At 40.6% G+C, this 13,015-nt stretch overlaps 1 protein-coding gene across 1 annotated transcript in view; it reads right to left on the reverse strand.

Moving 5' to 3' along the window:
• The window catches only part of xkr7b (XK, Kell blood group complex subunit-related family, member 7b), a 108,523-nt gene that overhangs the window by 10,889 nt on the left and 84,619 nt on the right, over positions 1–13,015 (reverse strand). Inside the window, exon 2 of the mRNA XM_084918244.1 lies at positions 4,965–5,164. Within this exon, the coding sequence (XP_084774370.1) occupies positions 4,965–5,164 (200 nt within the window). The remainder of the gene's footprint in view (positions 1–4,964; positions 5,165–13,015) is intronic.

Raw genomic sequence — 13,015 nt, forward strand, 5'->3', positions numbered from 1 at the left:
AAAATATTTCTCTTAAAAACTGAGATCAACCTTAAAAAGAAACTTTAAAGTCGACTCGGAGGTGCAGAGTTTGAACTGGTCCTCAGCTGGAGAGCGCCATTTTTTCATAAGTCAGAAAACTTGATGTGTTTAAAATCTCTTTTTACTTTTTCACTTTTATTGAATTTAAATGCTGTTGCACATGTAAGATTTTCCTAGCACAGCAGGGACACAGTGCTAGGCACATATTTTTGTTTACATGTGACATGTTTCTTTGGTATTTAATATACTTTTTGTCTTCAGTTTTGCAGTGTTTGTAGTTTGTCTCCTTATTTCTAAACTTGGCTCTCTTTATGCATCAGCTTGTTTCGTCTAACACGAATGGAAATGGGGGGAAATGGCTGAAACTATTAAAACACCATCAAGCGTTGCGAACAGAAACATTCTCGGCGTCTGTGCGGCTTGGTTGGAAAATGGAAAATATCGTGACAAAACAGCAACGGTTTTGTTCCATCTTTGAAAAAAAACAATTTAACACAGACCAGTGGCAGACCAGAGAAACCACAGAGTGTTTCCTTAATGAGGTCTGATTAAAGGAGAGAGCTGTCACTCCTTTACTGTACAGCCTGCTTGAAACAATATGTCTCAAGAGGATTCAGCAGCATTAAGAACAGAGAAAATTATGGGCTACCTTCACCAGACAAATGCTATATATGTATTAATAAAGGAAAGGGAGTTCTTTAAACTTCAAACCTCTGTCTACTTTGATTTGATATATGAGTCATTCCCCTTAAGCTGCTTTCATTTTGGAAAGGAAATGATCTCCACAGAATTTCACAGAAACTGAAACATCTGGTATTGCATGAACTGAACTCAGACTATTTGGGTTTTTACATCTGTGCTATTTAACATAATTAACATTATTGGAAACCAATGTTTCCAAGAGTCCTGCTTGCTGTCTTTGATATCATTCAGCTGCTTCAGCTGAGAGGATCTCGTCCCAAGTTTATTCGCACTTCCAGTCGACCATCTTGGACCACAGCTGGCAACAGTAGTCTTTGTTCTGCGGTGGAGATCCACTCTAACATGGACTCATTTAGAACTGCTTTATATGTTTCAACCTCTCAAGATTACTCAAGATAACTTGAGTCCAAGGCTGTGGAATCCAGCTGTAGGATGAGAGACTCGCTGGAGTGGCAGCAGATCATATCGTTCAGTTATTTTACTTTACAGCACTTTTCCTGATGGGAGGAAACTACTTTTCTCAGCTGGCTGGGTAACATTTCAATAACGCCCTGAAAAAGTTGGACGTTTTGGTGTATTCACTCAGGTTGCAGCCACCATGACCGTGACCTGGAAGAAAACCAATGACACGATTCGTTTTTTCAAATTCTAAGATGTTGGAGAAATGTTTAAGCGTTCTTTATTCTATGTAGTTTTTGTTGGTTTTAAAGTGTCATCAATGTGATGGAACATTTTATGATTGTGCCCTTCTCTGTGTGAAGCTGGCCTTACTGATGTGTCCGTGGCATCATGTTTCGTCTTTATACAGTCTTTATAAGATCGTAATAAGTCAACTGTACAAGCCGTCTTTGAATGGAAGGCTCTGACTCGATCCTTTGACCATGGCGAGTTTCTATAAATGGTTCTATTATTTGTTGTCAAAAGCCATGCTGCCATGTTCTTTATTTGTTCTTTTACCCCTTTGCAAATTAAAACTGCAAAAAACAACAACGACCTGTTTGTGTGTAAATCAATTTGTTTCAGATTTTAGTAACAATGTCAGTGATCAGTGGGTTCATTTAGCTAATGTGGATTCTGGGATCCAAACAGTGTCTCTAATCTCTAAAAGTTGAGAGAGTCAAACGTTTGACCCCAGACCATCTCCCCCGGGATTTCAAGGAACGGATGATGTTGTCTATAAACAATGAGAGATCTGCAATGAATCGCCTAGTGGATGGGGATGCAAAAAGAAGAAGAAAAAACAGGAAAAAGATTGTTTCCTGGGATAAAATCACAGGGAATTGCTTTCAAAGGGTGAAAGCAATTCAGGATCGAGTCTTCTTCGCTCTCCGGACTGCCCCGGTAATTGTGGCCAAAAAAATGGTTTGGAGTAGAGACTAAACACAGCAGATAGAAACAAAATTGGAAATTTGCGAGCATGAAAAACAAGTCTGATAAAGAAAACCCCCAATCTGAGTGGAGTGGTACATTTCATATTAAGGGAAAATATGGAGATGGAGCTATCAGTGTTCTGGAGGAGGAACATTGATCATGTTAAAGTTACTGTAGCTGGAAGAGAAATAGATTAGAAAATAAAAGCAAAAATAAATAAGTAAATGGAAAATCACCTTTTCAAGATCACCTGTCTACAAACTAAGATGAACTTAATCCAACTGCAGCCTGTTCTCCCAATCAACAATTGCCTCCATTGCTGTAGCTGATAAATCACAACCAAATTTATAAATCAGGTTAGCAACGCAACAACTATCCTGAAGCATAGCTTGAGAAAATACACCAAAACATCCTTGCAATAAATGAACCCAAAACAAAGGGAATTATGACTAAACAGTGACAGATGCAGTTTGTTACGCTTGGAAAGCTCGGCATTTGGAGGAACTGGGACCAGCCAATGCTTGGGATTTGTCCTTAACAGATGACTTGAATGATTAATTGGCTACACCGACACTCGATTCGTGTGACAGATAAAATGATAATGGATAATGATAGTGCAATGATGGTGAATCTTCTCAGCTCTTCAGTACTGCCGGCACTGCAGGAGCGTATGTATGAGTGCCCACATTAAAAAACATGAATGCTTTTTAACAGATGGTAGGTCAAAGTAGACAGGGATATTTGTGTGTGAGAGCTCGGACACGTTTATCTCTGAGAGGAGTTTCGCTTTTAGACTATGAGATAAAGGATGTTTGGTAAGGAGGGACACAGGAGGACGGTTCGAGGTTAAAAAGCAGCTATTATACATTTCCCAGTTTTTTCACACATACTGCTCAAAATGTTAAAGCTCTCATAATAAACCTAAATAAACCCACAAATAACGCAGGTGTGTGTATGAATAATGCCTGAGAGCCAAAAGGTTTGTTTTTTCACAGTTCTTCCTTATCCTTAATATGTCATAAAGTCATGATGTCATAAAGAGTGGTTAAACCTAATACGGTCATCTCAGTGAGCACAGAAGCCACGCCCACTCACCTCTTTTTTTAGGGGGCAGCCAATCAGAAGAAAGTTGTCTTAAAGAGAGGAAGATGGGAGCTACCACAGCTCGTTTAATGAGAGCCCCTCAGCTTCCTAGGTCACACACCTATGGCATAAATTTCAGAATGCTGGGTGATTTGCAGGAAAGGTGACGTCTTACATGGTCAAGGTCACCGGGATTAAAACTTGTGAGACTTTTATTAGATGCTCCTATTTTAAGAATTTGAAAATCCTACATCGCCTGATTCTCGAGTAACTGCATTCACACACTTCAGAGTCCACGCCGCCTGCCTGGCATCCTGCCTGGGGGGGTGACAACAACACCCCATCAACCTGTTATGACTGATTATTATGTAGTGACTTATGCAAAGCTACTGTAGCTACTGCACACAATAGGTTCCCTATAAAAACATACTTTCAAAGGCTACATTGTACTGTAATCAGGTATATTTACTCAGGAAGAGTACTTAAGTAGTAAATTGAGGTACTTGTTAATCACTTGAATATTTTATTGTGATGAGGCTTTATCTTCTGGTGCACTTCATCTCTTTGTGTCTCTAGTCTGGTCAGCTCCGGTGCTTCTTATTATTTTGATGTAGTTTCATGTTTTTATGCCATCACTGTTCAGCAGTTTTTATTATTTTTAGTTGTTATGAACATACAGTTTTTTTTCCTAATAACTACTTTCTGCACTCGATCCACTTTTTTAACTTTACAGAACAAATCCCAGGATTTTATTTTGTTAAATATGCAATTTCTTATTAACTGATGATAACAATCTAAACTGTGATATTCACACAACCTGCATTAGAAGACTGGATTATATTACTAATCTTTGACTGTACGGGGATTTGGATTTAAACATTTTTGTTTTTTTAACATGAAATATTAAAATAACACAGTGTTACACTCTCAAAGGGCCGTAAGTCGTCTTCTAATGGATGTTAAAGCAGATGTACTATGTTTCCTGCAGAGACGCAGACTCTGTGTTGTCACTGCAGCCATGCACGTCGATATCACTGCTACACTGAGCACAGTCGGTGCGCCCTGCGTCCACCGCAGCCACGGCTGCGCCTCGCACAGATGTTTGCCCTCCACTCGTCTGTAACTGAACACAGAGTCCTAGCAGGAGAGTAAAGGTGAACTTTAAAGATATTCAAATGCAGGAAGTTCGTTTTTTGGATTCTGCAGACTAAATGTGTGCGTTGTGGGTTTTATGAGTCAGCTGTGTGTTTTGTGCTATTTAAATATGTTTCTGACACTTGTCTTCTGCTGCTGCTGGTGCCCACCAGGTGTGTGTGAACACAGAGTGTGAAAAGTACTGAAGTGAACACACACAGAGAGAGAGAGAGAGAGAGAGAGAGAGCGGGGGAGAGAGACTGTTTTGTTTTATTCATCAAAGGCCAATCTGCTTCTTGTAAGAGGTGCATGAATAAAGCATAGATTCTCCTAGTGATATCACACACTCACACATTCACACAGAATAAGTTTGCTTTATTACTGTTTGGTTCTTATTTCTTAGCTCAAATCAAGTAAGTTTATAGACTGATTTCCTGCTTTAACTTTGACCCTCTGCTTCTTCGTCTATGACATGTCTTGGTCTTTGCAGCAATAGTGCTGTTTGCCCAATCTCAGCAGAAAACTTTGCCTTGTCTTATGATAGCCACTGGTAATGATGGCTAAAAAAAGCAAAATAAAGCTGTATATCATTCATTCTAAGAACAAGAATTTTAAAAATCTTTGAAAAAGGAGAAGACGGCTGAATGCGTCACCTTGCAGAGGCAGAACACCGCTTTCATGGACCATGATGCTCAGCTGCAGAACGAGCTGTGGAGCCGACTTCAGGAAGGCCTCCAGGAGGCGGAGCATGGTGATGTCAGCGCTCTCAAACATCAGCCTCCAGTGGAACTGGCGGCGGGGCCCGTTGCTGTTCCAGCGGCTCTTGGCACCCAGGTAGAGGGCGTGGATGTATCTGAGGGTGAGAGAAAGAGGTTTAAGGGTGGCGATTTATCCCATTAAACATCAGCCTTTGTTTTTAGTTACAACCTGAAAGTCAACCCAAAAATAAACCAATAATAACTTTAAAAACTGCAGTGGCAAAGTAAAAGTTTGGGCTTTATGGATGAACATACATGACATTTTCACCAAGCAAGACTGGAAAATGTTTGGGAAAAACTGGGAAAAAATGACTGATGAAAACTGGATAAACTGATGAAAATGAAACTATTCTTGAGCTTCAAAAAAAGTGGCCTCTTTACTGAAAAGGGCCGTGCTTGGCATCCTTTCTAAAATCAAACGAGGGGGTTTCTAGCACCAGATACAGACTGGGATCTCCATGTAGGATCTTTCCTTATTATTCCTGCGTCTCTGAGATATGTTATCAGAGTAATTCAGATTTCTACTGACTAGAATTAGAAGTCACACACTGTTCTTCTGCTCTGCTGTGCACTGGCTTCATCCAGCAGTGACCTCGAGCTTGAACTGGGGCATTTGCAGCTGACTGAAAAGGCATCGGGGATGAGAGTGTAAGCCTCCTAGTCTGGGTTTGTGGCTCTCAGCCAGAAAAAGGTGGACTGCTTGTTCGCAGCTGGGGATGAGCTGGCGCCTCAGCTGAAGGCGTTCAAAAATCTGGTAGTCTTGTTCACAAGTGTGGAGCAAGAGATTGAGAGACGGTTTGGGGAATTTGTCTGCAGTGAATCTAAAGCATCCTTCTGACCCCCACCGACAGCCATGGGTGGTGACCGAAAAGAAAATGAGTGTAGATACAAACAGCGGCTATAAAATTGTTTGAGCTCACTCTCAGAGACAGAGTCAGCAGGTCTGGCATACAGGAGGGGCTCAAAGTAGAGCCATTGCTCCTCTGCTCTCAAAAGGAACTGAGCTGGTTCCAGCATATGATTAGGATGCCTTCTGGGGGCGTCTAGGTGAGGTGTTTCAGGCATGGGAGGAGACCCCGGGGCAAACCCAGGAGAAGTTATGTCTCTTGGCTAAGTTGAATGCCACACAGAGACGCAGCAGAGTGACCCAGAAGTAGATTAGTGGTAGAAAATAGAAGAATTTTCTGATAAATGAAATCAGGTGAACAAACTCAAGAGCTTCTGTCAGGGGTCAACAAGTGAAATACGTAAGAGTATTAGAGCCAGACGTGACCTCTTTGGGATTCTGCTAACACACAAACACACTGGCCCTGGTTATATTTGGCTCTGTTCCCATCAGAGTATAAAAAAGAATAGATTTCAAAAGCTCAACAGCAAAAAACTTCCAGTAAATCCTAGAAGTTATAACAGAAATCAATACCATGATGGGCTTGAACTTGGCCCCTGATTTCACTGTGTTTTATCTATGGGATTTGCCCCAAGGAGTGAGGAAATCTGACAAATATATTTTATTAATACTACTGGCTGGTGCAAAGAAACTCGCATAACTCGCAAATGGCTAAACGTGGATCCACCGTCATTTTTGGACTGGATAGGCGTTATCAAGGAAATTTACACAATGGAGAGACTGACTTTTTCATTAAGACTTGCTGCTGCTAAATTTGAGAAGTACTGGAAAAAATGGGACCTTTACCTGAATGGAAAACTATTATAAATTCTGGTACCAAATTTATCATTGCTGTAATTCACCTATTTGATTTGATTGTACCTTAAATGGATGTATCTTTTTTTAATGCGTCTCTGCTAGCCTAGATACTCTGTACTTATTAAGGGTCTGAGTGTTTTGTGAAAAAAAAAAAAAAAAAAACTGCCAATAAAAATAAAGTGTTAAAAAGAAAAGTTCCAGTAAATCCACCCTGCATGGATCTCTAATCAACAGAAAAACGGCACTAAAACCGATCTGTAATTTGAGTGAATGGTTCCTTTTTCATTCGTATTCTAAAATAAAGACTTTCTCCTGTTGAGAATAAGAAATAAAAAGATTTCACAATAGATTTTATCACTTGATGTAAACATTTTATTTCCCACTTATTTTGGCGTCTCTAGCAAATGTGAATAATCTGATTTCCAGCTCTGTGCATGAACATAGTGAGAAGCAGACTGTAGCGTACAGCAGGGATAAAGGCTGAATTACATCTTTCAGAAAATGTGAAACCTCAACGTGCCGCTCTCCCGAGAGGACAAAAACACCTCAGAGGAAAACATCTTCATCCTCAGCTGTCACTGCTCTGCTCTGACGTCCTGCTGTTGTTTGTTTGCCATCAGTGACAGTTTTGGTTACAATGGTTCAAATGGTCTATACAGGTGAGCAGTATTATTTTTATTTAGTGACAAGTGACGTTACCCGTGGTGCAAAATAAAGTCTGTGTTAAAGTGATGATGTATCAGCAAAGAAAAAAACAGGCTAACTTTATGGAAAACAGACGGGAGGCACTACAATGATTTTAAACTGTAGTTTTAGGAGACACAGTATTGTTATACCACCTGTAGTAATTTATATCCAGGTGTACAGCTCTGTGGTGTGGCAACTGCAAGATCTCCTCATTAAAACAGGAGAGAAACATCACTGACGGTGGACACAACACTGGTTAAATCACACGTATACCATGAGCTGGTAGGTGGGTTGCAAAGTGGTTTGCAGGCGTACAGCAACTGTGGCCTGTTAAAGTAGCTGAAATAGCACAATCAAAGGCCTGATTTAGACTTCTGCAGTGAATGTTTGTAGGGTCTACAATGAACCCTTCGTAAAAGGCTGATGTCATTAGTAGCATTTATGCTTGTGCTGGTGCATTAAGTATAAATTACCCAGTGTTTTATAATGCAACCTCTGGGTGCCCTCCCTTTGTTGCTATCACTATTGTGGGAGGTGAGGACAAAGATTTTTGTCCACTTCTTTGTACATTCCTTCACATCCATTCCAATAGTTTCATCTCCCTCAAGGAATTTTCTGACAGTTGTGAGTCCTTATATGGATGCTATGATTATTATTCCCCATACTGAAGCTGTGATTGTTATTCCCTGCACTGATAAATTCAAAAGCTGCAGTGAAAAAGTCAGATGAAGCTGTGGCTTCATTTCTGATGCTAACTTTAGAAGATCAACCTCTGCTGTAGATATTTAAATAAATAAGGCAAAAAGCAAAAATTACTTTCACAAGAATCGCTTTAAACATCTGTTTTCACCTAAACACAAAAATGTGACATCTGAAACATTCATGTTGCTCACTGTGTCAGAAATCTGCACTCAGAGGAAACTTGGCCGCTGTCCTAATCATCCAACATATTCATAATCATCAGAGCTGAAAACAAAATAATCTGTATATTTGTATGAAATATATTTTCCTTAAGCTACAGTTTGTGGTTTTCACCTAATTTTTCTGGTGTGAGATGAGTCATCATCGGCTACAGATACAAGTGAATTTTCTTTAAATGGTTTTTGGGTGTACATACATTTCATCTCTGTCTCTGTATATGGGAGGCAGGCCTGATGCATCATGGGAGAAGAGGATGGCAGACAGTGGTAGTAGTACAACAAGCAGACGGGACGTGGAGGAGAACCGAAGCTCGCTTGGAGGAAAAGTGAGACGACACTCACTTCCTGTGCTTCTGCATCCCCAAGCAGATTTTAAATGGAAGGGTAAAAATAACCTGGGAGTGTATGCACATGCAAACACACGCACGCACACACACACACACGTCAGCATATGTGGTGATGTTCAAGCCTGCCTAGCACAGACAAGCACGGATGCACATGTGTACGTGGTCGACACACCTCAACACACAAGCCCCCTTAGAAACACACACACACACACACACACACACACACACACACACACACACAGGGTGACAGACATGCAGGAAGGCCAACAAGGCAGCCTGGAAATCTGTAGCTCTGCAAATAATTTGCTGGCCAAGCACTGCCGGCATTTCTTTATTCACTCTCTATGTCTCTCTGTCTCTCCCTCTCTCTCTCCTTCACCTCTAAATCTCTGTTTGTCTTTCACACCTTTTTTTCTTTTAGATTTAATTCTTAAATTTATTCAGTTTCTTGCTTTTTTTAAAGTCACACTTGGTGGCTCAGTCAGTTCATAATGCTTTATTAATTCACATATATATATTTTTATTTACGTCTCTATTCATTTCTATATGACAGAAAGCATGTAAATGTCATCACACCTGTGAAGTGACAATAAATAATATTCTATTTTCTGTTGTGTTTTCTTTCTTTCCTTTAAAAACTGTTTTTCGACGTTCCCTCTTTCCTGCTTCGTCCTCGTCTCTTTCATCCTCTACCCTTTTCCAGATTTTCTTTCCTGACTCTCTTTCTGCCTTCTGTCCTCTGCTTGTTATCTCTCATTTTGTTTCTCTCTCAATCCAATTTCATGCAGCTATTGTCTTTCTCTCCCATTTCTTTCCCTACCTCACTTGCTCACTCTCGCTCTCTCTCTCCATCCAATTTATTTTGCTCTTCCCTCAGGTGTTCTCGCGGCCTCAAGCTTCCAATCTATCAAATCTATATGAATCCTCTCCTCCTCCTCTCCTTCATCTCTGTTACTGCTCTCCTCTCCTCCCTAGTAGCCTCTCCTCTTCCTCAGTTGGAGACCCTGAGCTTGTGTGTGTGTGTGTGTGTGTGTGTGTGTGTGTGTGTGTGTGTGTGTGTGTGTGTGTGTGTGTGTGTGTGTGTAAGAGAAATGCTGCTAAGTGTAATGCTGAACCAAGAATGAACCCTTAGAGGGAAGCTTACACACAGAGAAATTAAACTGTTATACTCACTTCATTTAAATCATTTTTTAAATTAATATTACAGGTCAAGGAGTGAAGCGCAGAGATCAGCAGCCCACAAGAAGACAGAGGATAAGATTTGCAATTTAACGGTGCACTTTTAACATTAGTTCAGCCCCGTCTGGATGTGGTGGAAATTACTGAGATTATGATGTATTTGGAAAAGTAAGAAAAGTAGGGATTCAAAGTTTGTCCTCCTGGAGTCTTTTTTTTAAGCGGTAAAAACAATAAAAAGATAAACAGAAAAAATAAACAGCAACACCAAATAAACAGAATTGATTATTTGGTGAACTAGCTGTGTACGAACCACACACTGCTGAAGACTTTTTCTGAATTTCGGTTTTAAGAGAGCGCTTGAGGGGTAGAGAGAGTTTGTTGAGGTTTGTATGAGTGGAGCTGGTTGATAACGTTATAAAACCTTTAACTAATGCCGAGAAGTCGACGGGTGAAACTGCAAGAACCGCAAGAAAATGGGCTTCTTGAAGTGTATGCTTGTGGCAAACAATCCAGGATTGGGTTATGCTTTCACTCTTCATTCTTTTTTATATTACACTACAAACTCCTCACACCTGCCAGCAGTGACACGAGAGGCAGTAATACAGTATCAGATTTAGCAGTGGAAGCAGCCTAGAAGCATAGACTGTAAAAGATGGATTCGGCTGCTGAGCATGTCCTCCTTCGTGCCTTTAATTGGGAGCACTGTTTACAAAATGAACCTTGTGTTGTCTTTAATATAATCCCAAACAGATACTGAGACCAAGAAAGTGTCCACTGAGGTCACAGAGCAAGTTTCTCATTGGTTGTTTGGCTGTTACAGTAGCCAGTGCCTGCTGGCCATTACAAGGAATGCAGGTGTAAGGCATTTCAACACCAGCTTCACGTTTTGGACCGGGAAGATGCATCCATCTTTTATGTACAGTCTACCACCACAAGTTCCTGTGCTGCTAATACGGTGAGTGCTGCACATTTCAGTAATGTAATGTTTTTGTGTTACATAAGTTCTTCAATAGCTGCATGATGTGCAGATAGGTGCTTTTTCATGAGCACCTGCACAACAAATGCTTGACTTCAGTTCACACAGAGCAGTCTGTAACTTTTAACAGGTAGAGATCACTTTTAGTTTGTTACACAAAAGAAGAGGAGAGTCATCATAAAATGCAAATATGGGGATGGGGATGTGTATATGCAACTTTTAATCTTATATAGGTAACTGGCAAGTTCACTGCTGTGATCTCAGGGGATGTTGAGCAGTAATATAAAGCAAATTAATTATTTCTATGTTTCTTGGCAACAATTAGCAGCTGTCTGTGTTTATGTGGTGCTTCCATAGACTTTACAGTTGAAGCTTGCTATCCATAACCACGTTCATCCAAATGAGGTCACGTTTTTAGTGCATGCTGTTAAAATCAAAGCTAAACCAAGGGATGATGTCATGTCTAGCTTTAATATACAATACATGATTGTAGCTTCAAAATCCATAAAGAAATAGCTGTGTTAAAACCTTAAAACACCACCCAACAGCTTTTGGATGAACTGCAAGCCGGCACTTATCATCTGAACACCCAAGGATGGAGCTCACTGGTGCTGCTGTGGTTAAATGGGAGCAAGCTCCTAAATCTGATGCAAAGTCTGAAACCAGAAAAAAGCGATGGCAGTTATAACCGCCTGTGGTTTTGATGGAGAATGTGATCCGACCTTATCCTGACACGTGGCTCGTGCATCACGCTGTCAGAGAGTCGTCAACATTTCTGTTTTTGTAATTATAAACATTATTCTAATAACTGTCACCTCGTCAGTTCTCATGCCACGAATTTCTCACCATTACGCCTCATTGACTTGAAATTGATCAGCAGATGCACATTCGTCCCGAATTTCGAAGCTAGAAATAGGAAACAGATATTAGAGTTAGTAGTAATTAATTATTTGTTTTCCTCAAAGAGCAAATTACACTAATAATAATGACACTACGAGGCTGTTATCTCCAATCACTCAATCATTTTCTAATGATTAATGTTATTCTAGTGTTTACAAGACTAATGACACCTTAGTATTGTTTCTGATGGCATAAGTCTACATGCCGGCTAGAGTGACATAAGTGTTAGTCAAGCCATCACTCTAAATTATCCATAAAAGAGAAAAAGCAGTGCGCAGGAACGACAGAATGAAAGGTTTACTAATAACTCGCTCCTGCAGTCGATCAAAGACTGGACTCAATTTCTGACCCTCCCCTTTGTCAGTCTACACGGCGATAAATTGGTACCAGGACCAGGCTTATAACGAGCGGCTGATCTATTAGCTCTCTCTCACACACACACACACACACACACACACACACACACACACACACACACACACACACACACACACACACACACACAGAGCAGCAAATTTCTGTACATCCTGCAAATCTTTCAGCTGTTAAAAGGAGGCAGAGAGAGAGAGAGAGAGAGAGCTCTTTAACCTTCATCACTTGTCTGAAGTGATTCTCAACCTGCCCATTATCACGCCAGCAATCAGTGACATTTATTGCCTCTCAACACACACACACACACTGCATGATCAAATGCCTCTTCTGATACACACGGTGCTGGTTCTCATGTCTGATTGGCTGGGTCACATTGGTTTGGAAGCTTGTGTCCAGCTGACGGGAGGTTCGAGGGTTTGGTTTGACCTCGTTCCCTCAGAATGTGTCTTCAAACTTGAAGATAGGTCTAAAGTTTTATGATGTGTTTGAGCTGCTAACCTGTAAAAAAAATAACATGTAAAAAATATTTGTATTCTCACACTTTTATGCTTTTTTGAGCTGTATAGTATCATCTTAAGTAAGCTAAGTAATTCTTTCATATAGTGTATCAAATGTGAAAGAGGTCAGTCGTGGTGATAAACCTGCAGAGAGTTATGACGCTGCAGCTCTGCTTCACTCTCACGGGTTTTATAAGGTGCTTCATCTCATTGCTAAGCGGTCTGCTTTGTAACTTTACTGTTTTGGCTCACTCTCACTGCTTCCATCGTATCATCTTTGGCAGCAGCAGGTGAAAAGCTCTGATATACCAGTCAACCAGCTGCAGTGCAGACTTGATGGTCACTAACCGGAGACGCTCTAGG

Source organism: Perissodus microlepis, chromosome 20, assembly GCF_051167445.1.
Source record: "Perissodus microlepis isolate ML-2025 ecotype Zambia chromosome 20, ASM5116744v1, whole genome shotgun sequence".
Classification (NCBI taxonomy): Eukaryota; Metazoa; Chordata; class Actinopteri; order Cichliformes; family Cichlidae; genus Perissodus; species Perissodus microlepis.